We start from the raw sequence: 22655 nt of genomic DNA on the forward strand, positions 1-22655 counted from the left end.
ATAAAGGGGCAGGCTCTAGCGAACTGGCGCTCGTACGTTGTGAGCATCCCTTCATTACATCCGAGAATGCACGTAAAATATTTGCACATAGAGTGCTATCCTTGCGGGGTTTGGAATGTTTCATCGGCAGGTCAGAGTTGCCCAGACGTTCGAGGCGAGATCCAATGCCTACATTATTTGTTGAGTATCTCGTGGATGAGGAAGTCAAAATCCCATTTGCCGTGATTGGCCTCGAAATTGAAGTTAGTGACAAGGTACCTTATCATGAGTCTGAACGATGTTTTGGCTTTGGATCGGTGTGATTGAGGCGAATATTGTGAAGGCGAGGTATTACTCGATAGAGGATGAGACTATTCCCCAGTACGACTCGAAGCGTGCCGGGTGCCAAGGGCTTCGGCAATTTCGGAGTATATTTATTCCGGCACGCCTTGCGCTCGTTGTCGCCTAGTCTTATCCTGGGTGCATCATCATCACGAGCATTCAGCTTCTCTGTCGATGCCACTCCTTTCACTTTTCCAAGCATTATGACAGGCGCATAAGGTTCCTGGACTCTTTGATATCCTATTGAAGCGGCGATTGTCTTTTTTCTCTTCTTTCAATTCAAGCACCTTCAAACGCTTAAGGATGTGGTGACGCGTCAAAGCTCTGCGGAATTCGTATCCGCTAGACTTCCTCCCTGTGCCCATCTTGGCCCATTTACCATCGCCACGAAACACTATTTTCACCTCAGGACCTGAATCATGGCATCGGAAAAACCTCCTTCTATTACCCTCCCTCCGCATGTTTCATCCGGCCGACAAGTTAGTCCTTCGCCACAGGGCTTGAGGCAGCGACCTTCGGGAAGGGCAGCTACCTTTGCTGAAGGAAACCCTCAACTCAATCGTCGACGAAGCTCGTTCCTCTCTGAAACTCTTTCTGAGACGCGCAGATCGTTGCGGTCATCTACGGACGATATATTACTGCCACGGGCGAGGGACGATCATGACTTTCACGATCACGACGACGATTCTCATTGGCAGTCCCTGCCTCTTGGTCTTGCCCTACTTCCCGCTGTTGGTGGCATGTTCTTCAAGAACGGGAGCGCTGTTATCACGGATGTGACGTTGCTAGGCCTAGCTGCCATATTCATGAACTGGGCCCTCAGGTCGCCTTGGTAATTGTCTCGATCTTTTTGTGCTTGGAGCCCCGACTTATAACTGATCCAGGGACTGGTATCATGCAGCGCAGACCCCTGTATTGGCAGATTCAACCACTCCTCCCGTTTTCACGCCGATTGACGAAGCGGATGAGGATCAGGATCCGCTATCTCTGAACGGAGCCGGCGAAGACGGCATCAGAAACTTCAAGGCTAGCTCTAACAGTGCGCGTGCGAAACTTTTCAATACACACGGCGCAGCTGCTCAGAAAGAGCTTCGTGTCCATGAGCTTCTGGCACTGTTTTCCTGTTTTGTATCCCCTCTCATCGCTGCCTGGCTTCTGCATAGCATCAGATCCCAGCTCTCTAGGCCGTCCGAGGGCTTGGTCTCGAATTACAATCTCGGCATATTCATATTGGTGGCCGAGATTCGACCCATCTCTCATCTGATAAAAATGGTGCAGCGGCGAACCCTATTCCTGCAGCGGCGAGCGAACATTGATGTTCTTAAGGAATCAAGTCGCATGGACAATCAACAAATTCGCGATATCTCGCGCAGGCTAGACGACCTTGAGGCGCATGTTGCGGATCGCATTGCTGGCACCGGAAAGCAAAAAGAGGAACAAGCTAACGGAGCACTGGTAGCCCAAGCCTCTGCGGCAGCCACTTCCGAAGTTAAGAAAACTGTGCAGCCGGAGCTAGACGCCCTGAATAGGGCCATGCGACGCTACGAAAAGAGATCAACCATCTCGTCCGTGCAGATTGAAGCAAGGCTGCAAGACCTTGAAACACGTTTGCACGACGTCGTGTCTCTGGCTGCCGCTGCGCAGCGCAATGCCGATCGGATCCCTAACAACTACATTCTCATCTTGGGAAACTGGATCTGTGGTGCGGTTGTCATTCCTGTACAATACCTGCTCTATCTGTCAAGTCTTCCGTCAAAGGCAGTAGCATCAATCGTCGCAGTGCCCAAAAGGTACCTGACAAAGAGCTCAAGAGCCCAAACAGCAAAAGACGGCCGAGCATCTCGTAAGGGCGTGCTGCCACGTTCTGGTGATCGTGAAAGAAGAGCGAAAGTGCCACCCTGAAACAAGTCAAATTACCAATCCCCCGGCCTCCGAACAGCCCGTATGCTGCGGCTTGTCGCCATGTCCCTCTGACACACGGTCTTTTGTGACAAGAACCGACTTTGCTAATCTAACTGCACTCCTATAGTGGGCGGCTTTTAGAGGGGCGGGGTCCTCTCAAGTGTTCGAATGAGGCTATCTGATATTCCAGCCTTGATATCCAGCCCAGGCACACAGGCGTCTCCCGTCGGCGACTGGTGACAGCGTCCGATTGCCCTCTTTTATGGCTGGTCAAAGAGAGCACGCGCTTCCATTTCCTTCACTGAACGAATTTATGATATCATTACTCTCGACTGTTACAGGCTTCAGGACTTAGCTTCGAGGAAGCTACAATTCACTGCGATGGCACATTTAGCAACAAAGCGATCGGAATGTATGTCTATTTCTTCATCCTATCTAAGTCACGGCACTCATCTCTATCCTAGTACTCTTCATATAATATCAAGCTATCTAAGGAGCTAAAGCCGGCGGCAACCCCGCCTTCGTCGCTATCCTTGCCTTTGGTCCTCAAGAGGTACCCGCCCTCCGTGTTCTGCAGAATCTCGGGCTTCGTTTCACCCGGCGTATTTCTCCAAAGACAAGTACCAAATATACCCAATTCGGAAATGACGTTGCCGCTGACGACCTGTCCGTCACTCCGTAAAACGGTATTTTTAGCCGCGGTGGGTGGACGGATTAGCTCCATCAAAATGTACTGCTTCCACTGGGATTTAGGGATGGAATTTAAGAAGGGCGGGATGTTGGTGCGGTAGGTGTTGTTGCCGCCTCCCTCACGTTGTGGCTTTAGCACGTGGTTTGCCGCCGTCTCGGGGGAGAGGGCTAGGCGGATTCCTTCTGGTTCGTCTGATGCCTCAGAGGTGGGAGCTGAGAGGGAATATTGTGGTGCGAAGGTCGAGCGGAGGTTCTGAAGCACACTGTCCGAATGGGTTGGCAGGAAGGTTTTGAGGTGGTCGGTGTCCGGGGGTCGAGATGTAAGAACCTGTTGGACTTTCTTGGAGCCGGAAAGATGAAGGAGGATGCTGGGGCATTTTATTGCTGCGCTGCGTTCCAGGTGATGGCGAGCTGTCCACGACGTAGGTGTGTTATATTCCGTTGGAGCGTAGAGAGCTCGAAAATACACTACCGATACTTCAAACTGAGTGAATGGGGACGACGGAGGGGTGTAGATCAGAGGTCGACAGGGATTACTGTCCTTTGACGGGATGGACGTATAAGCCAGAATCTTGCTTGTCGGGAGGCGGAATGAGGGGATGTGATGATGTTCGTCCAGACGAGTAGAAAGGGCCAATTGATCGAAGACGTTGCGCTCGTTGTCTTGAACGAGAAAGATTATGCAGGTGGGGAGTCGGGGTTCTGATCTCGAAGGCCCATACGCTGCATGAGCGGCCGCGAGGCCTGCGGCTAAGGTCGCCACAGCCTCATTGGGAGGAGGATGGCCGATAGTATGGATAGAACTATCGCCCGACGAGGTCGCGAACAATGGATGCACGGGATATGCCACTGAGTGCTTTGGTGAAGGGAATGTCGCAAGATGAGTATGCATCTGTGCAACAAGACAAGCTAGGCCTCCGAATGATGAAGAGATGGTGTTGAATTCAACTTGCTTGAGGGACGGCGGCGCATGTTCCGCAATGTGTACCATGTAGTCAGAGCGGAACATTCCCAAAGACAGGTCTTGAACATAGCCTTCTTCCTTGACGGATAAATGTATCTTCCAGAGATTGGCAAGGAAGTCGTCGACCTCTATTAGTCTAGGTTTGGTATCAGTCTTGAATGTGCCGGTGTCGGGGCCATGGCTGTGCACGAAGGGGCCAAAGAACGCAGAAAGTCGGGGGGCAAGCCAAGCACAGTACTTCACTCACTCTCTCATGATCTCTTCTAGCCACTGCTCATCGCTGGCAACGCTAGCGTAAAGTTCATTGTAGACCGGCTGGATGCTCCTCGCCAGTTCAAAGCAAGCCTTGGGAAACGGGCTTGGGAACAGGGTGACTGGAGCATTAGTGGCCAGGACATTCTTGGGATTCGTCTCCTCGGGCACTATTGCTGTGGACGGTCTCACTGTAAGCCCATGTTCTATGGTCCAATTTTTCACTGTCTGGACGAGGTACTCTTCCTGCTCGGGCGTCAGCGGCGGAGGATAGTCGACGTAGGCTTTGTTGGATGCTTGATCTGCCATGGTCTTCAGAGAGCGGGATGAGGCAACCAACTGGCTAAAGCGGTCAAACTCTGGTCCTAAGAGCAAGGTCAATTGTGGAAGGATGTCTTGCAGTATGCCGAAGATGAGACCAACCGCGCGAAAAGTCTCGGGCGTTGGTCTTGACCCTCGACAAGCTGTTTAGTCAGCATTGAGCAATAAGATGATGGGCTCGCTCTACCTTCCTCGCCAGTACATCACGTTCGAGAGGCTGAAGCGCCTCGGCCCCCCATCACCCTCTTCCCGCGCCATCGCCAAATCAAGGCGCCAACCAGGCAAAGCCTCACGCCCCTCTGCCTTATTCTTGTCCGTTTCAACTGCTACTCGGCATTGTGGACTGCTTGACTTGTTGCCGCCTGGTCTTTGTTCAATTCTCTCATCTCTCAATTCTCACCTTCCACTGTTGTCTCTCCTTCTGTCCGATGCGACCAAGGCTTACTCGGTGCTTTACCATGTGAGCGCCATTCTTGCGGCTGCCCTCCACTGCTAGGGCAAGAAATTTGGGGGAGGGGTTGTTGTTCTTGCTTTCACATTTGTCTCACCCAATGTCTCCTTCAAAAGTTCTTCTACAGTCTTTTACCACTCAGCCGACTGACCACGCTCTTTGTGGCGTTGCCTGTTGTTTGCACCTCACTTCCTGCGCCCTTCCTGCGTCCAGACGACTTTTCGGCCTTTTCAACTTCATTTTCCTGCCTTCTTCATCTCTCGCTGTGACCAGCCTGATGAATGACTCACCATGGACGCTGTTCTCGATGTCGACGATGATCCGCGAAACTGGTCAATTGACCAAATCGTCAGCGAACTCTGCCAGTCCACGACACCACGTTGGCTGTCCAAAGACAATCCTCAGTTGATCCCAGACCGCCATTGCCTGGAGGATGCGCTTCGCCGAAACCATGTCGACGGCGACAATCTCCTCGCTCTTGACATGGCAACTCTGAAGGAAGACCTGGGGATACCGTCTTTTGGTCAAAGGAGAGCCATCATGAGAGCGGTTGAGTTCTTCCGCCGGGCCTCGAAAAGCTATCAACAGATGGTATTTCAAGCGGACAGTATCGCAAGAATGCAGTCAGCCACGTATGCCTCCCCCCAAATTACACAATCTCGCATTTCGGTGATTCCACAGTCTCCTGTGCACTGTGGTCTCGGCGTTCAACCGTCTATCGAGGCCCCTCATCACTTTCAATCACCTTCCCTTACCGGTGCCGTTGGCCAGCAGCGCGTCATTCCTGTGGATCCGACCCTCAATTCATCTTGGGTCGCGGCATCCAACCTTCCGGATCCCACAGTACCAACTGTTCCAACTTCCAACCCTCATACCCCGGATGTCCCACAGCCAAAGTCAAGTACTGCTGTTGTTCGCTCAATCCAGAATGATGTGGACGGTGGTCTCACCTCCGAATCACACAATGAGCAATCATCTTCTCTGCCACAGCGCCCAGCAAGAGAGTATACTGTTGTAAACGGCAAGAAAAGAATCGCACCAACTTTCATCTCAAGAAAGTCGATCGACGATTCTTATCTCGGCCGCAACGTCCTTCGTCTGCAAGATTTCTTCTACCACAAAATCCCAACTGGACTCGCCGACAACTTCCTCCATCGCGTTGCCGCCGATGAGGACAAGTCTTTCCACACCTCAGACAATTTCCCTGCCGGCCAACGCCGTACAGTGGCTCGAGTGATGCAGTCTTTTCTCCGTCGAAGCTCCACCATCCTACAAGGTTATCAGTCCCTGGCATCCGCCATCGACTTACCTGAATCCGCCCAAGGCGTTACTCATCACATATCTTCGGAAGCAGAAAGAGGCGGTTCGCATGTGTCATACCTGAACTACCTTGCGGCTAAATATGCTGACGACGATTCCAATGTACTGCCTGTTTATGGTGATTCGGGGGATGAAGGCGATTTCGATGAGGAGCTTTGGAGGGAGATTGAAGAGGAGCAGGCAGAGAAAGAGGCTCTGCGCTGGAAGCCTGCCAATATGACACCAGCTGAGGTTGAAGCCGCCATAAATGAAGCCATCCACGAATGGAAACAGGAATGGCGGGAAACAAAATTTCTGGCTGTCCAGAGGAAAGCTTATCGTCACTGGATGAACGCAGCCCGAAACAAAAGTCGCCGGAAGGTGACGGAGCACTTCAATCACCTCAAGAACCACTTTCAGCAGAGGATGGATAGCATCAAACGTGAGATCGCTGGGGAAGTCTGGCGCAATCCAGCGGACGTCAAGAGACAATGTCAAAGTCTCGAATTAACCGTCTATCACCATCAAGAATATGACTACTACGTTCAAGTCATGCTTCGAGATACTCCACCGGAAAGGCCCAGCAAAGAAGCACTTAAAGCAGTCCGGGCCCCAAAACAACGCGATCTTGAGGAAGGTGAAGAGCTTCTCGAATCTGAATCAGAAACAGCCCTCCAAGAAGATGGAGACTCGTTTGTGAATGACTCCTCTGATGCAGGTTCTATTCATCATGTGTCCGACACTCAAGACTGGAACCCCATCGTTCCAAACACAGCAAATCCACCGGTCATGCTCCTGGAAGCTTCCCCTCAAAAAGAAGTTCCTGCCGATGTTCAGGATGTTGCCGTGCCCGATATTCATGCCAATGATGCAGATGTCGAAAGCGAGACCGATGCCATTATCACGCCAGCTCGTCGAAGGAAAAGGCGTACCAAAACCGAAGTTGGTCAAACCCCGAATTCCAACCATCCTGTGCACATCAACCCGAAGTTGTCCATGCCTCGAGAATCCTCTTCCGAGACCTCGGATCTCGATCGCTCCCCACGTCTCCCAAAGTCGAGGTATCGTAATAAAGGACGTTCTACAGCCGCACCTATTGACCTGACATTCAGCTCGGCCTCTGGACCTGAAGGAAGCGCCAACCCTACATCTACTGACTTCAGTGTGCGTACACCAATACTCAATCCCGTCCGCCTAGACATTCCAAAGAAGAACCTGAAGAAGCATATTACTGTTGTTGACTCGACGGGCTCTGATTCTGAGCGTACTCCTTCTCAAGACGACACCAGCTTACCAGGGGTATACGATGTCGCGGGCTTGAGGCGTACATCGTGGTCAAGCATAGACCCCATTGACAAACGCCGAGCGCTCGCCAAGGCCGTATACGACCTTGATTCCGATACGGTAACCAGTCTCGCTTCCTTTGTCAAGTCTATACCGGGTCTCCAGGCTCAAGAAACGGTTATTATCCACGGACTCATGGCTCTAGGCGCAGACGAAGGTATCATCACAGGCGTCAAACCTAAATATCAGCTGAGCGCTCGATTACTGGTTTCGCTTTATCTAACATACATTTGTGGTCAGAACGCACTAGAAGACTTTGAGCTGTCAGAAGCCCATAGAGACCAAGCATTTGAGGACAAAGATTCTGCGCTTGAGCCTTTTTTCGACTTGCTTGGCAGGGTCATCCGAACACTTTTCAGACACCAAAAAGAATCCGAAGAACAAACAAAAGGCACGAAAAGAAAGCGAGACCAAGACTCCTTCTCCGTCCCTGAAACCCTGTATGACTCAGACGAACAAATGACAGATTTTATATTAACTGATCCGGCGGAAGAGGCGCAACCTTCGTCTCACAAGAAGCGAAAGCGAAAGGTGGAAGAAAGTCAAGAGGCAATAAGCCAACAATTCAGTGACAAGGTTAGAATTCAAGAACAAGAAGAGCGACGCAAGGCTATGGCTAAGAAGCTTGCTCTCATGCAAGTTGACGGGAACGCCGCCTATATTGTCAATACGGAAGAGCCACCCGTTGAACTTCACCCTCACATTGCTCAACGAGTCAAGCCACATCAGGTCAATGGCATCCAGTTCATGTGGCGCGAAATTATCGAGGATCCAAATCATCATGGCTGTATTCTGGCGCATACTATGGGTCTAGGTAAGACCATGCAAGTGGTGTCTCTTTTAGTGACAATCTCTCTTTGCATCCAGAGTGATGATCACAACGTCAGAAACCACATCCCACCACATCTTCAAGAAAACAAGACTCTCATCCTTTGCCCTCCTTCTCTACTCAACAATTGGGAAGATGAACTCCTGATGTGGACTCCGGACCCTGCTATTCTGGGGATAATCCACAAGGCCGACTCATCCAGGAAACAAGACAACATTCGAGCTATCACGGCTTGGTCGAAGCAAGGAGGCGTTCTTCTTATGGGGTACGAACGGTTTAGACAATCAGTCATGGACAGCATCAGCGCGAAAGATAAAGGAACCGTTCTTCTCAGCCTCGAAGAGATTTTACTAAATGAGCCCAGCCTTGTTATTGCAGATGAAGCGCATATGCTCAAGAACGCAAAGTCAAAAATAAGCCAGATTGCAAAACGCATAAAGACAAAGAGTCGAATTGCCTTGTCAGGTTCACCCCTCAACAACCACCTCGAAGAATATCACACCATGGTAGACTGGATCGCTCCGGGCTATCTAGGGAACATAGTCCAATTTCGCTCCAAATACTCAGAGCCTATCATGGCAGGGCTTTATTCCGATAGTAGCGCTGGCGAGAAGCGGCTATCACTTCGCAAATTGCATGTGCTCAAGCGGGACCTTGATCCTAAAATCAATCGCGCTGACCTTAGTGCCATCGAAAAAGACATGCCTTCGAAAACCGAATATTTTATCACAATTCCCCTTACGGACCTACAAAGACAGGCATACGACATCTATGTTGGTCATATGCTACAGTCGTTCAAATTGATGAGTGGCATTTCGAAAGGTAAAAATGCCAGAATCTGGGACTGGATCGCCATGCTCTCATGGCTCTGCCACCATCCTGCTGCGTTCGTGGCTAAAATGAAGGAGCGCGACCACGAGATGTGCAACCAAGACAACAACACTGATCCCAGCGATAGCACAGATGAGACCTCGGCACCGGATGAAGTCAACGAGGACGCCGCTCCTGACGTTACGGGCCCTATGCGAGAGGCAATGCATCGAGCTTTGCAGATTCTCGATGCGAGCGACCGGAGGGCGTTATACGATCCTAGTCTATCTTACCGCACGCTTGCCGTGAAGCGAATCGTCGAAAAGGCAATCGAAGCGAGAGACAAAACTTTGATCTTCAGCCACAGTATTCCGACCTTGAACTACCTGGAACAAATGCTCAAAGATATGAAGGCTTCATTCTGCCGGATTGACGGCCAAACCAAAGTCTCAGACCGGCAAGCCTTCACCAAAGAGTTTAATCAGAAGGATAACTACCAGGTTTTCTTGATCTCTATGCGGGCCGGGGGCCTTGGGCTAAACTTACAGGGCGCCAATCGAGTGGTTATCTTCGATTTCAGCTTCAATCCAACTCGGGAACAGCAAGCGATTGGCAGAGCATATCGTCTGAATCAAAAGAGACCAGTTTTCGTTTACCGCTTCCAAGCGGGAGGAACGTTCGAAGATAAGCTATTCAATACGTCTGTCTTTAAGACTCAACTTTTCGGCCGTGTCGTCGATAAGAAAAATCCAAGACGACATGCCAGCAAGGGTGCGGATACAGAATATTTGTTTCCAGTGAGGGACATCCCGCAAACGGACTTCAGCGAATGCCTCGGAAAGGATCCGAACGTTCTTGACGCCATTATTCACGAACTTGACTTCATTCGTAGCGTCGTGTTGACCGAGACCTTCCAGAAAGAAGATGATGAACAATTGAACGACGAGGACCAAAGAGTAGCAGAAGAGGAGTACAATGATCAGCGTTTGCAACGAGAAAATCCCGAGGCCTGGCAAGCCAAACAGAATGCTCGGGCAGCTCAACAGTGGCAGCGGCAGCAAGATTCCACGACCATTCACTCGTCTAGGTTGTCAAACTCGATACTACACTCTACAGCTCCCATACCTGGACCTAGAGCCAGCGCCGTGGCTAATAGAGTCACATCTTCTCAGTACGCACTTGTGCAACCACCTTTTGGGAGAGAACATCTGCATGCTCTACAGCGACCGCAGCCGGTCCACACCATGTCCTATGTGCCCGGATCATATGACGATACTTTCCAAGCCTTCCCCTAGAGAGGGAACACGGATAACCGTCGCCGGGCTGCGAGCATAGAGCATGATGTTTCAACGTCATGAAGCAGAGCCGACAATCTTATGCACGTCAAAGTGACCGCGGATCGCTCGGGCTTGGAGTTAGCAAGACACAGAGGGAAGATCGCAGTCCTTGACTGAGCTGGTTTTGTACATTCAATTTGATTTCCTTTCTTTTCTTTCACAACTAGCAGAGATACCCACAAAAGGCATTCATTACGACGGGATGGTTATGGTTACGCAGCGATATGATGGATTCTGAGGAGCATGGATTGGAGCTGACGCTAGGAGGACTTGCTTTTTCATATGACAGATTCTTCATGCTTGCGGTGAATGTACATTATCGGAAGATCAAAGGGTCTCTTCGGAGATCAACGAGAGAGATGTGCCGATGAAATCTCAGCGGGAAGCCTCTAGCGCCACAGTTGACCACTTTTCGTTTCATTCTCGACTCTGTCGAAGCTGACATTGATGAGGAGTGTCTGACAGAGCCATGACGAGCTTTTTACAAGTAGGCAAGCACGATGCTCTATGTAGTGCCGTCTGAGGAGGCCAGCCCGACTTCCCATCCAACCTTGACCATCATTGTTTGCTCCAACAGATCATAATTCAGCGGGTTCATAACCAAACTTTTCTTGTTGTCTCGTTTGTGTGTGAGGGAGATCGAGGCGAGAGGCCAGGGCAAGGCACAGAACCATGCCGCCGGCGCCGCTCGAATCGCGGCTCTCAGCCAATATCTTCCTGCACGTTCCGCCGCTGCCGCCGCGACAGTCGTTACTAAGGTCGACGCCGACGGAGAAGAAGGAGGAGGCAGAGGAAAGGGACAGGGATAGGGAGAAGGGAAGAAAAAAATCAAAGCGGACGCTCGTCTTCTTCATTCCCGGTAATCCCGGCTTGGTCGGGTATTATCGTCCGTTCCTGACGCTTGTTGCTCGCGGGTTGCGCGGGGCTGAGCGTCAGATTGGGCACGAGGGTGGAGATGGGAATCAGGATAGCGAGAGGGGTGAGAGGAGGGCGGCGGCGGTGGTAGTCGCGGGCATGAGTTTGGGTGGGTTTGATGTCGATGAGGAGCCTCCTCGGAGTGGGAAGAACGACGACAACGACGTCGATGACAACAACAAAAGCAAAAGAAAGAACGGCGAGGAGGAGCAGGGGGAGGAAAGACATTGTGACGATCATGAATGGAACGAGGACGAGGTCCGGGATGGAGACGGGAACGTAATCTCATCATCTCCAGGGCCTCGGTGTTCAATACTCGCGGAGGACAGGGAACTGCTCTATCCGCCCTCGTTCCGCCTTCGATCTCGCCATGGCCAGCGGCACAAAGATCGTGGGAATGCAGACAGGAAAGAGAATGGGAGGACAGCAGGGGAACAACACAAGATCTATCCGTTGCGCGAACAGATCGAGCTCAGTTACGCCAGGATGGAATACCTGGTTCAAAGACTACAACAGGAGAGAAGCTTGGTTGGAAACATCTCTAAGCAACAAGAACCCGTCGAAGTCGTCCTCGTGGGCCACAGCGTCGGGGCGTATATCGCTTTAGAGATCGTGAGGCTGTGGCACGAAAGGCGTCATCATCATCAGCACCCGCAGCAGCCACCGCCGCCACTCGGTCCTTCGCGCACCGTCGATTTCGATGGGAAGGACGACGACGACACACCCAGCTCGATCTTGGACTCGCCAAAGACCAGGAACGGACTTCTATCAAGCCCGAGCTGGTCAATATCAACATGCATCCTCCTTACTCCGACGATCCAAGACATCCACCTCTCCCCCTCCGGCCAAATAGCCACTCCCCTTCTACGCTACCTCCCTTTCCTCCCGGGCCTAGCACACATGCTTCTCCACGCGATTCTGTTGAGACTCCTTCCTTCGGCGTGGTTTTCCTGGCTCGTCTCGGGCGCGACCGGGATGGAAAAGACGAGTCATGGCTTTGAGACCACGATGGCCTTTTTGAGGAGTAAGAGAGGCGTCAAACAAGCCCTGTTCATGGCGAGAGGGGAGATGAATGAGATCAGGAGGGACAAGTGGGGAGAGGAGGTTTGGGGCGCGAGTCACAGTGGCGCATGGACCGCTGAGGATGACCATGGGAGGAGCGCGAAGAGTCCCAGGCTGTTTTTCTGGTTTGCGAAGAAGGACCATTGGATTGCCAATGTTACAAAGGAAGCAATTTTCGACAGCCGAGCTGCGGATGTTGGTGTTCAGAGAGAACGCGTTACAGGGCCTCGGTCAAGTTCAGAGTCTGTAGAGACTGAGGAGGAATTCATGGGACAAGATCAGGACAGCAAGAAGACGACAGGAGCAGCGAGAATCCAGATCCTGGAAACGGAAGCGATGGTCCATGCATGGTGTTTGAATCAGAGCGAATATGTGGCCAGACGAGTGAGCGGCTGGCTTATGGAAGTCCTGGACGAGAACCATAGGCCGCTGCTCCGAAATGGGCGCTCTTCCCCCAAGGGCCACAACGATTGATGCTGTTTCGCGCATATAGAGAGCAGAAATATTAATGGCTTTAATCTGGAAGCGCATGCCATGTTTACCTTGCGTCGAAGCCGGCTTTTCTGAATAGATCACTTAGAACATCGGGCTCTTGGAGCGCCGGTTGTGATGGAGGAAGGACTTGACCATCATATTCATGTGCTCGTACACTCCAGGCTGCATCGTCCGCTCTTTGCTGCCCAAAAAGTTGCTGGAGAGTGATTTGTTGACCAGGAGCAGGTGCACTTGCGTGCTGATCTTGCAATGTCTGCTCGGCTTGGTGCATGTGTCCGTTTGTATGTTGTGCGGTGGCTGCCGCAGCGGCCGCCTCGGCAGCTTGTCTACTCGCTCCGGCATGGTCGGCCAGAGACTTCATCAAATCGCCGTTCAGTTTCTGGGCGTTTTCAGTTGAGGTCCCGGGCCCGTCATGGAAGATATAGACACCGTAGATCTTTTGCTCATAGCCTTCCTTGAAGCTGATGATGACATATTCTCCTGTTATCTCGACACCGGCATTTTCACCTTCTCTAAGTTCTGCTTCGAAATTGTCTAAGCCCCTCCTGTTGAGTACAATGGCCGAATACCTGTCTTCGCCGAATGCTCCAGGAGTGAGCTCACAGATGAACAAGGAGCCTTCGACTCCTGTCTTTGTCCATTCAGGTTGGGGCAATGGAGAGAACTCGTAGACTACGGCGTAAGGAGCTATCGAGAGGATCGAAGATATCTGAGGGTTGTGTCGTTTGAGCACTGATAGATTGAGTTCTTCGTTGGTGCGATTAGGAGGAGGTGGCTTTGTGGGGTAGTCTGACTGATAGCCTTGATTGTCGGACTCGTAGTCTGAGACGAAGACCGCAGGCTGCGCGGGAGGTACAGCGATGGGCGCGTGAAGAGGAGCAGCAGAAGCGGGAGTAGGCGGAGGAGGAGCAAGGGCTGATGTCGGCAGCTCGGTCTGCGGTTGTGACAGAGGAGGATAACGAGGGAAGTCGACAGACTGCTGTCGCCGCGAGTTTCCCGACCGTCGATAATTGTGACGATGCGACATGATGAGAGAAGAGGGAGTACCAGGGGTGGGAAGACAGGCTGTGGGAGAGTTCACACGGTCAACATAAGAACCTGCGACCTACCTGACGGGTAGGTACCTGCCTTGACGATTCAGGACCTATGCCAGTAACATTGCTGTACCATCAAGCGTCAATTAAGACTGGTCATCACTGAACGGGGCTAGATGTCGTGGGTGAGAAAGGGTAGTAGGAGCCTGAAGGGGCTGCGATGTGTTGAGATGGAGCATCACCATGGAACGGGTAGGGACAGGACAAAATCACAACACGTGACAAGGCCGGTGAATGTACTGGTAGCAAGTACCAAGGCAAGCAACCCAAAGAGGGAAAGCGCCACCCCCAGAGTCCAGCTGGCACCAATTGGCATGTCGATCCCTGGCTTCCCCTTAATTTTTGAAAAGTCGCCGTCTCTGTCCAAGTCCACGACCTCAATACACACCCTATCCATCTCACCCCAATTCGTCGCGCTTCAACAATTTGTTTTCTTGTTCTATTCTATACCTTCGTTTCTTCGTGTCAACAACACTTCCGTTTTCGGGCGTCCTTCTTTTCTGCCGGCGCCCTGCACGCCTAGTCCCTCAGAAACATGTCTTCCCCGTTGAATGCGGTACGCAGTCTCGCTCTTTCCCATTCACCCCCTAATCACCAGCACCGACAAGCCCCCATTTCATCAACCGCCTATTGCTGCCACCATGTTCTCTACTAATAGCATGCGCCTGGCGCAGTTAAAGATTCGGAGAAAGAAGAATGTCAAGAAGGGAATTCAGTTTTGCTTGATGGTGTGCGGTGCAAGTGGAACTGGTACACCCTTCCCTGAACTCCACCCTCACCTCGCTCTGATCTGACCGCTCTCAGGCCGAACCACCTTTGTCAACACTCTCTGTGGCAAGCGAGTCCTTATGCCCAAAGATGCCGATGATGCAGCCAACGCCCACCTGGAAGAAGGAGTGAGAATCAAGCCGGTTACCGTTGGTAGGTGGCGGAGAAAACACGCCCTATCTATGGGATCAGTCGGACATAAACTGACCAAACGTTGCAGAGCTGGAACTAGATGAGGAGGGTACACGCGTATCTCTGACCATCGTCGACACCCCGGGCTTTGGTGACCAGATCGATAATGAATCCGCATTTGGCGAAATTGTTGGGTACTTGGAGCGACAGTACGACGATATCTTGGCCGAGGAGTCTCGTATCAAGAGAAATCCTCGGTTCCGAGACAATCGCGTGCATGCTCTACTCTACTTCATCACCCCAACTGGTCATGGTCTGCGCGAGCTTGACATTGAGTTGATGAAGCGTCTCTCTCCCCGCGTTAACGTCATCCCAGTCATTGGAAAGGCCGATTCGTTGACCCCTGCTGAATTGGCCGAGTCCAAGAAGTTGGTCATGGAAGACATCGAACACTACCGAATCCCCGTCTACAACTTCCCCTACGACATTGAAGAGGACGACGAGGACACGGTGGAGGAAAACGCAGAGCTACGTGGCTTGATGCCGTTTGCCATTGTCGGGTCAGAAGATGTGATTGAGATTGGGGGACGTCGGGTTCGTGCACGACAGTATCCATGGGGGATTGTGGAGGTCGACAACCCGCGCCACTCGGATTTCTTAGCCATTCGCAGCGCCCTCTTGCATTCGCACCTTGCCGATCTCAAAGAGATCACCCACGACTTCCTGTACGAAAACTACCGGACGGAGAAACTCAGCAAGAGCGTGGACGGCGGTGTCTCGTACGTGGCCCTGACCGCATTAGTATCCGTCTGCAGTTTGACTAATTGTTTGTGTCACAGAGCGCAAGATTCGTCGATCAACCCTGAAGACCTGGCCAACCAGTCGGTCCGCCTCAAGGAAGAACAACTCCGACGTGAAGAGGAGAAGCTGCGGGAGATTGAGGTTAAGGTTCAGCGAGAGATCAATGAGAAACGACAAGAGTTGCTGGCACGGGAGAGTCAACTGCGTGAGATAGAGGCTCGTATGCAGCGTGAGCAGAACCAGGGCATGGATGACCTGAATGGTCACGGGCACCAAGATGCATAGAGGAGAAGGGGGGTGGCCCAATGAATCGGGGAAGGCGGAAGAGGTCGTGTTGATATCGGTCTCATGCAGGCATGGATCCAAAAAGTGGAGCTGGAGCAGGTGAGCAGTGGGATGAGGCTGACCAAAGAGGCGTCGAGGCCGTGGCGGGGATGGCAGGGCGGTGAATCTCTGCTTGACATTCAGTGGCCCGATTGCTTGTCGACGATGGATACTTGTTGCGGCAGAGTACATTCTTCTAATCAGCGGTGACTCGAGAAAGGCAAATGAGGAGATGTCTTGTTTCCTTTTCCTCATGCTGGGTCCTTGGAGCGCGGCGCAATAGTCGATCTGCCCGGTGAGGGCGCCCAGTAATAAGGCCCTGGGACTGTTTTGGGCTGCGGTAGAGGAAGGTTCGGGCCTGCCACTGGTGCCACTGGTGCCACTGGGCTGGAGGTGTAGCAGTGATTGATTCGCGCGTACCTGGCAGAGTGACTGACCGCCTGACCATGTGCCGTCTTCCGAGTCGGATGGGCTTTCAAGGGTTTGGGGCTGAACAAACGAGCGCTGGCAAAAGGAGAACCGGTGTCCGCCAGAAGCGTGGGGTGAAGGCCATGTCGGACTGGTTCGACTGGACGTAGAGGCCAGTGGGAAGGAAGCATTTTGCGGAGGAGGGGCAGCCCACCTACTTGTAATCCCAGCAAGGGGCCGCAAGGGGCAAGCACAGCGAATCCGGAATTCGACCATGGATTGTTTCTGTCCAAGTCTGGTGTCACGACATGAGGCTTGAGCATGTGCGGGCGACGCAGCCTGACCGGCTACAGAAAGGACAACCCCATGGATAAGCAAGGACCAAAAGAAATAAATCGCGCAGGCCGGGGGGCGGGGTGCTGGGGGCTTGACCTTTCTCGGAGAGGTCCTTACCTCGTACAGTGAATGGGAGCTTGTGATGTGGAATGGACAAGGAAGTTGCAGAGGAGTGCAGAGAGACAGCCCGACGGCGCCTGGACATGGTAGATAGAGTAGGAACAACATGGTGACCGTACTCGCCCGTCGCAGGCAATCAACCTCTACTTGTTATACCAGATATGATTACTCGGGACTGTCACTGGACTGTGCCGAGTAGAAAGGGATGTGCGGGGGTATCAATTCTCAATTCGACTCGACTGGGTAATAATCTGAAGGGACATCATCATACCTCCTCGGGCGTGCGCGGGGTGACACGAAAACAAGCACAAGCAAGGGAACTGAAAGCGTGGAGTGCATTGCATATTGCATGTGCTGGAGGCTGGCGGCTGCAGTAGCGAGTTTGGAGTGCAGCAGTGACCAAGGCACCGTGGGTGGGAAATGGTCGAAATGGATGAAATGGTTGAGACGACAAGAATCAGTCGGGACTGCAGTAATGGATGGGATTGTCATGGATTGAGCCACATTTATAAATGCCCATCTTCAACACTTCTACCGCAGTATCAACCACCCCCTCTCCCTCTCTCTACAAGTATATCTCACTCTCACCTCACTTCCATCTCACTTGGTCCTCCTCCCCAACTCCTGCCAAAGCCGAGTCCTCGTGATCGCCCGCCTCCATCCCACGCTCTTTGACCACCTGCCGATCGACCATCTCTCCCATCCATCCATCGCCCACCTGGTCCAACTCGAAAAAGGTGAGCCAGACTGTGTTGACGGACAGCCTCATTTCTGTCCTCATATCCTACATGGCTCCCTCAATGACTAACTATTCATTCATACAGTCTGTCCCCTCTCAGCCTCTTAATCCTGAGCTCTCTTCCACCGGCACCCATTCAATTCACGCACGATCCACTCCAAGCACTCGAAAATCCCACCCCGGGCGCTTCTCCCACCGACCCACTTCAACCTCAACCCTACCAGTATATCTTGTTGCACTCGCCAATTCACCGGATCCCACGGTTCGTTGTCGGTCCACACGGCATCAGGTCGCCGGTCCTGGCCATACTGCCCCAGACCACAGACGAAAGGCAGCAGAAGACAAGGCCAGCACCAGGTGCAAAAGGGGAAAGAGCAAGCACCAAAAGTCTACTTGGTAAACCCTAACCACTGACACCGCGAGTGAAAGCCACGAGGAACTCGACACCCATCTGGTATCGACGTCGGCGCGTCTTATCTGCTTCCACCTCACCCAACCGTTGACCAGCCTGGGACCCGCTGGCTGGAAATGCTGCAGCTTTTCCTGCCCCTCCCCACGTTCTTTCGCCATTCGACCATCTCCCCTCGCTGTTTGCACAATCCCGCCCATTTCGAGTGAACAACTCCGTTTCCCCCTGCTGCATTCGATCATCGCGCATGTGCATTGCTTGCATGCCCCATCTGCGTCTCGAGATCCTCTCGTGCTCCAAGCATATCGCGCATCCCACTGTCGCCCTCATTCGGTTGAGGGCCCACCCATCGCGGCCAGCAGTCACCATACTGGTTCCTTTCTCTCTGACGCCCTGCCCACTTTGACTTCACCAGCTCTCTCAAAAAGGGCAGCCACTTCCTGTAACACTGGTTGTTGAACATCTTTCGCAAAGAAGAGAAACCTCCAAGTGGCCGTCACCCTGGCTCCTCTTCAGTTCCCGCTCACTGCTTGTGAGCTCAATCCCTCACCTTACCCGCCATCATCTCGACCACTGCCGAGGTCATGTCGGTCATGACCAGTGAGCCCCCTTCGCCCACACGGACTTCGAGCGGTTTCAGCCTCCTCTCCAAAATCAAGTCCCACAAGGAATCCAAGTACCTCAGCCCTTCCAAGCCCACACCCGTCCATCGCACGGGGAGTTATGGCAGCAATTACGACCTACCAACGCGATCGTCGCCCTTCTCCCTCCCCGCCCATGAAGGCGCGGGGGCAAAAGCTCGGCGCCTGAGTGCGGATCCCCGAGACGATTTCTTTGTCGATGTATGTCCCCTGGAAGATGAATTCGTCTCGGCGTCCAAGATAGGCCGTCGGAAAGAGATCGGGAAGGGTGCTAGTGCAACGGTCAAAATCATGCAGCGGAAGGGTGAGAAGAAAAAGGGCGAAGGCACGGCGCTGTATGCCGTCAAGGAATTCCGCAAGAAGGCCGCGAGAGAAACGGAGGAAGAGTACGTTCGCAAAGTCAAGTCCGAGTATACGATCGCCAAATCGCTCAACCACCCCAACATTGTGCAAACCGTCCGGCTGTGCACGAACAACGGCCGCTGGAATCATGTCATGGAGTACTGCCAACAGGGCGAGCTCTTCAGCCTGGTGGAACGAAAGTACCTGAAGGCAGAAGACAGGAACTGTATCTTCAAGCAAGTCCTGCGTGGTGTCAACTACCTGCATGAACATGGGATTGCTCACCGGGACATCAAACTGGAAAATCTGCTCATGACAGACGACGGGCACATCAAGATCACCGATTTCGGTGTCTCGGAAGTCTTTTGTGGCGACCATCCCGGTATCCCTCTCTCGGGAGGACTCTGCGGACAAGCCATGAGGGAGAGTCGCAAGTCGGCACCAGGTATTTGTGGTTCGAAACCATACATATCGCCCGAGGTTTTGGCTCAGGATCGCGAGTACGATCCAACCAAGTTGGATGTATGGGGATGCGCGATTCTTTTCATGACCATGTTTCTCATCGGCAACCCGTGGCAGAGCGCGAGCAAGAAAGAGATGAATTATGCCCTCTTCCTAGAAGGGTGGCAAGCGTTTCTGGAGCGGTTCAAGGATTCAGCCATCGACGAGAACTGCCATCCGCAATGTGGGCCCATCTTCAACGCTCTACCGTCGAATTCGATCCGGAGGTGTATCCTCAAGATGCTTCACCCAGATCCCGAACGGCGATGCAGCATCAACGACGCCTTGAACGATCGGTGGGTCAAAGGAGTCGACTGTTGTTCACGTGAGGAGATTGGACCGACCTTTGATGCAATTGACGTGTCGAAGACGGGGTGTCACAAGGTGGCAGCCAGGATGAGGGTGCAAGCCAAGCATGACCATCTGCCGCCACCGGTCAAGCGGCTGCCACAACATCGCTTTGACATGGGGGATGGCACATCTCGCTATGACTGAAAGCTGAGGCATGCACGATCCGGCTCGCCTTCGCCCACAGGTATTTGCGTTTCTTTTGCTCCTTTCTCTAGACGGCCGGGCTTTCTCTCTTTTCATATGTTTTTCTTCCTTCTGCGAACGACTCTTGGCTGCGTTACGAAGTGCTCGGAACCGCGGGTGTACAGAGGTCTCTTGTTTTCCAGTTCCAGGTGGGAGTCGTGTCGCGACGCGTTCTCAGCTGTATGTATATACGAGTGTGTTTTGTGCATGAGTAACGGCCGAAACAAAAATGGGCGGTAGACTGCTTTCGCGACTGCTTTTCGCCGCAGCTATAGCATATACCCGGCATAGCATATAACAGGTACCAAAAAAGCAAGGCAAAAAAGGCCAGAACATGAGCGATGCCCGGCAATGAGGCGTCGATTGAAAATCGATTGCGCGCATACGATGGTCGAGGCAGCGATCGTCTATGGTGTGAATATTTCTTTTGTTCCAACAGTCGACACTATTGTTTCTCTTGGGCTTTCCAAAATGAAAATCGCTTGACCGCTTTTGCCAGCAAATAACTCCGACAACGGCATCCGGATGCTTCCCAGCTTGTCCATGTGCCAAAGGGGCCACCTGCATCAAATGACGGGGACGTGGAAGGATGATTGGCGATCAAGAGGCACAGGGCAGGACAGGGCAGGACAGGGGCATCTTTGTCCATTCCACGCCGAACCGCCTGGTTCTGGCCATCCGATCGGGACAATAGCCGAACGCGCAAGCGTGTGGTGTGGTGCCCATCCAATTGACAACACATGCCCGACGCCAGTGGGTTTGTTTGCACATAGCTATATGCGAGCTCGCAGTGTGGATTGGGTGCCCCGGCAAGCAGGCAATCGGCCGAGGTATTGCTGTCGGATTACCTAGAAGAATATCTGTACGGAGTCATGTGTGCCGGTCCTACGATATCGTTGAGAGAGTGAGAGCAAAGCACAGGGAGTATAGAACGCCCCCTTTTCCCTCTCAACAACATTAGCATGTATATATGAGCGAGTACATAGACGGTGCATAGAGTAGACAGTACTCCCTCCATAGATCGGTTCGCTCTTGGCCCATAACGCCATCGTCCCGCCGGCTGCCAATCGGTGACGATTCGGGCTTGACGTCCTGACATCTCCTTGGGATTGATAGATCCTTTCGACATCTCGACAAGAAGCCTACCATCTCACATCATATCCAACATCGTCCTTTACTCGTTACATGGCCGAGACCACCCTCGCAAACAGCAACAGCGACACCACCACCACCACCACCACCACCAGCCCCGCCATCGCGATCGCGGCTGACCCCAAATCCGCACAGCCAGAACAACCCTACCAGCCATACATGGACGTGCAACCGCCCACGACCGCCCACCTCAGCGACGCCAACGGCATGCCTCTGAGCGAGAAGGAGATCGAGGCGCTGGAGAGCGAAGAGAAGGCCGAGCGCGAGGCCACTCCAGAACCCAGCGACTTTAGCATCGCCTTCCCCGACCACCTGCCCACCCCGCCATTCTTGCATGTCCAGGGCGTGCCGAATTTCAGGGAGCTGGGGGGATATCCCTGTCAGCCGCCCTCGTCGTCGCAGCCGCCTCCTTCCAAGACGTATGTCTTGAAGAAGAATCTTCTCTACCGCTGTGCTCACCCCACGCACTTGACTCCCACCGGCGCTTCCTACCTCACCACCACCCTCAATGTGCACGACATGTACGACCTGCGTTCCGCGCCAGAGATCAACCGGCTCGCGGGCACCGTCGCCTCCAGTGGGAAGAGCGTCTATCCGCTGGCGAGTCCGGTGTCGGGGTGTATCGACGAGGTTCCGGGCCTAAACCGGCATTTTGTTCCAGTCTACCAGACCGAAGACTACGGCCCCGTCGCCCTCGCAACCAAGTTGGCGTGGTATACTGCCGAACACTCGCACGACGAGGAAGCAGGCTACGCTTACTCGGACGGGTTTGTGAAGGCGTATCGAGACATCGCCACACACGGTGTGGGCGCCTACAGAATCATGTTCAAGCATCTCCTGGAGAGGCCTAACGAGCCCTTGGTTTTCCACTGCACGGCCGGCAAAGACCGCACGGGGGTGTTTGGGGCGCTGGTGATGAAACTCGTCGGCGTAGACGAGGACATGATCTGTTGGGAGTACGCCCTCACCGAGCCAGGCCTAGGCGGGTGGCGGAACGAGTTTATCGAGCGAATCGCCCAGACCGGTCTCGGCGGCGGAGGCGGCAAGCCCCAGCACCAGCAGCAGGTTGTCACGGGCGAGAGAGAGCACGGACGGCCGGTGATTTCACGAGAAGAAGCCGCCCGCATCTGCGGCAGTCGCGCAGGCAACATGCGCGCCTTCCTGCGGACCGTGCTGGAGGGCGAGTTTGGCGGCGTCAATGCGTACTTGACCCGCATGTGTGGCTTCAGCCAGGACGAGGTGGCGCGCCTGAGGGAGAATCTCGTCGAGATGGTCGACGATGCCCCGGGCCAGGTCATGACCATGGTCGAGATTGACGGATGGTCTGCCGAAGGGGGCTGTGTGGATTGACGGTGGTGGAAG

At 53.1% G+C, this 22655-nt stretch overlaps 8 protein-coding genes across 8 annotated transcripts; 6 read left to right on the forward strand and 2 right to left on the reverse strand.

Annotated features, from left to right (window-relative positions):
• Positions 1–740: 740 nt before the first annotated feature.
• Z519_02533 (uncharacterized protein) lies at positions 741–2223 on the forward strand (the record flags this gene model as incomplete). Its single annotated transcript, XM_016760289.1, has 2 exons — positions 741–1153; positions 1206–2223. 2 exons carry the CDS (start codon positions 741–743, stop codon positions 2221–2223), a joined length of 1431 nt encoding a protein of 476 aa, XP_016623810.1.
• Positions 2224–2683: 460 nt separating this feature from the next.
• Z519_02534 (glutathione synthetase) lies at positions 2684–4438 on the reverse strand (the record flags this gene model as incomplete). Its single annotated transcript, XM_016760290.1, has 2 exons — positions 2684–4013; positions 4125–4438. 2 exons carry the CDS (start codon positions 4436–4438, stop codon positions 2684–2686), a joined length of 1644 nt encoding a protein of 547 aa, XP_016623811.1.
• A 754-nt stretch (positions 4439–5192) lies between these two features.
• On the forward strand, positions 5193–10478 carry Z519_02535 (uncharacterized protein; the record flags this gene model as incomplete). The annotated part of the gene is made up of 1 exon (XM_016760291.1): positions 5193–10478. One exon carries the CDS (start codon positions 5193–5195, stop codon positions 10476–10478), a length of 5286 nt encoding a protein of 1761 aa, XP_016623812.1.
• Positions 10479–11192: 714 nt separating this feature from the next.
• Z519_02536 (uncharacterized protein) lies at positions 11193–12971 on the forward strand (the record flags this gene model as incomplete). The annotated part of the gene is made up of 1 exon (XM_016760292.1): positions 11193–12971. One exon carries the CDS (start codon positions 11193–11195, stop codon positions 12969–12971), a length of 1779 nt encoding a protein of 592 aa, XP_016623813.1.
• A 64-nt stretch (positions 12972–13035) lies between these two features.
• Z519_02537 (uncharacterized protein) lies at positions 13036–14019 on the reverse strand (the record flags this gene model as incomplete). Its single annotated transcript, XM_016760293.1, has 1 exon — positions 13036–14019. One exon carries the CDS (start codon positions 14017–14019, stop codon positions 13036–13038), a length of 984 nt encoding a protein of 327 aa, XP_016623814.1.
• Positions 14020–14727: 708 nt separating this feature from the next.
• On the forward strand, positions 14728–16072 carry Z519_02538 (uncharacterized protein; the record flags this gene model as incomplete). Its single annotated transcript, XM_016760294.1, has 4 exons — positions 14728–14836; positions 14891–15007; positions 15075–15765; positions 15826–16072. 4 exons carry the CDS (start codon positions 14728–14730, stop codon positions 16070–16072), a joined length of 1164 nt encoding a protein of 387 aa, XP_016623815.1.
• Positions 16073–18707: 2635 nt separating this feature from the next.
• Z519_02539 (uncharacterized protein) lies at positions 18708–20102 on the forward strand (the record flags this gene model as incomplete). Its single annotated transcript, XM_016760295.1, has 1 exon — positions 18708–20102. The coding sequence occupies one exon, from the start codon at positions 18708–18710 to the stop codon at positions 20100–20102; it is 1395 nt and encodes a 464-aa protein (XP_016623816.1).
• A 1224-nt stretch (positions 20103–21326) lies between these two features.
• On the forward strand, positions 21327–22643 carry Z519_02540 (uncharacterized protein; the record flags this gene model as incomplete). Its single annotated transcript, XM_016760296.1, has 1 exon — positions 21327–22643. The coding sequence occupies one exon, from the start codon at positions 21327–21329 to the stop codon at positions 22641–22643; it is 1317 nt and encodes a 438-aa protein (XP_016623817.1).
• Between the last annotated feature and the right edge of the window lie 12 nt (positions 22644–22655).

This window comes from Cladophialophora bantiana, assembly GCF_000835475.1.
Source record: "Cladophialophora bantiana CBS 173.52 unplaced genomic scaffold supercont1.3, whole genome shotgun sequence".
NCBI lineage: Eukaryota > Fungi > Ascomycota > Eurotiomycetes > Chaetothyriales > Herpotrichiellaceae > Cladophialophora > Cladophialophora bantiana.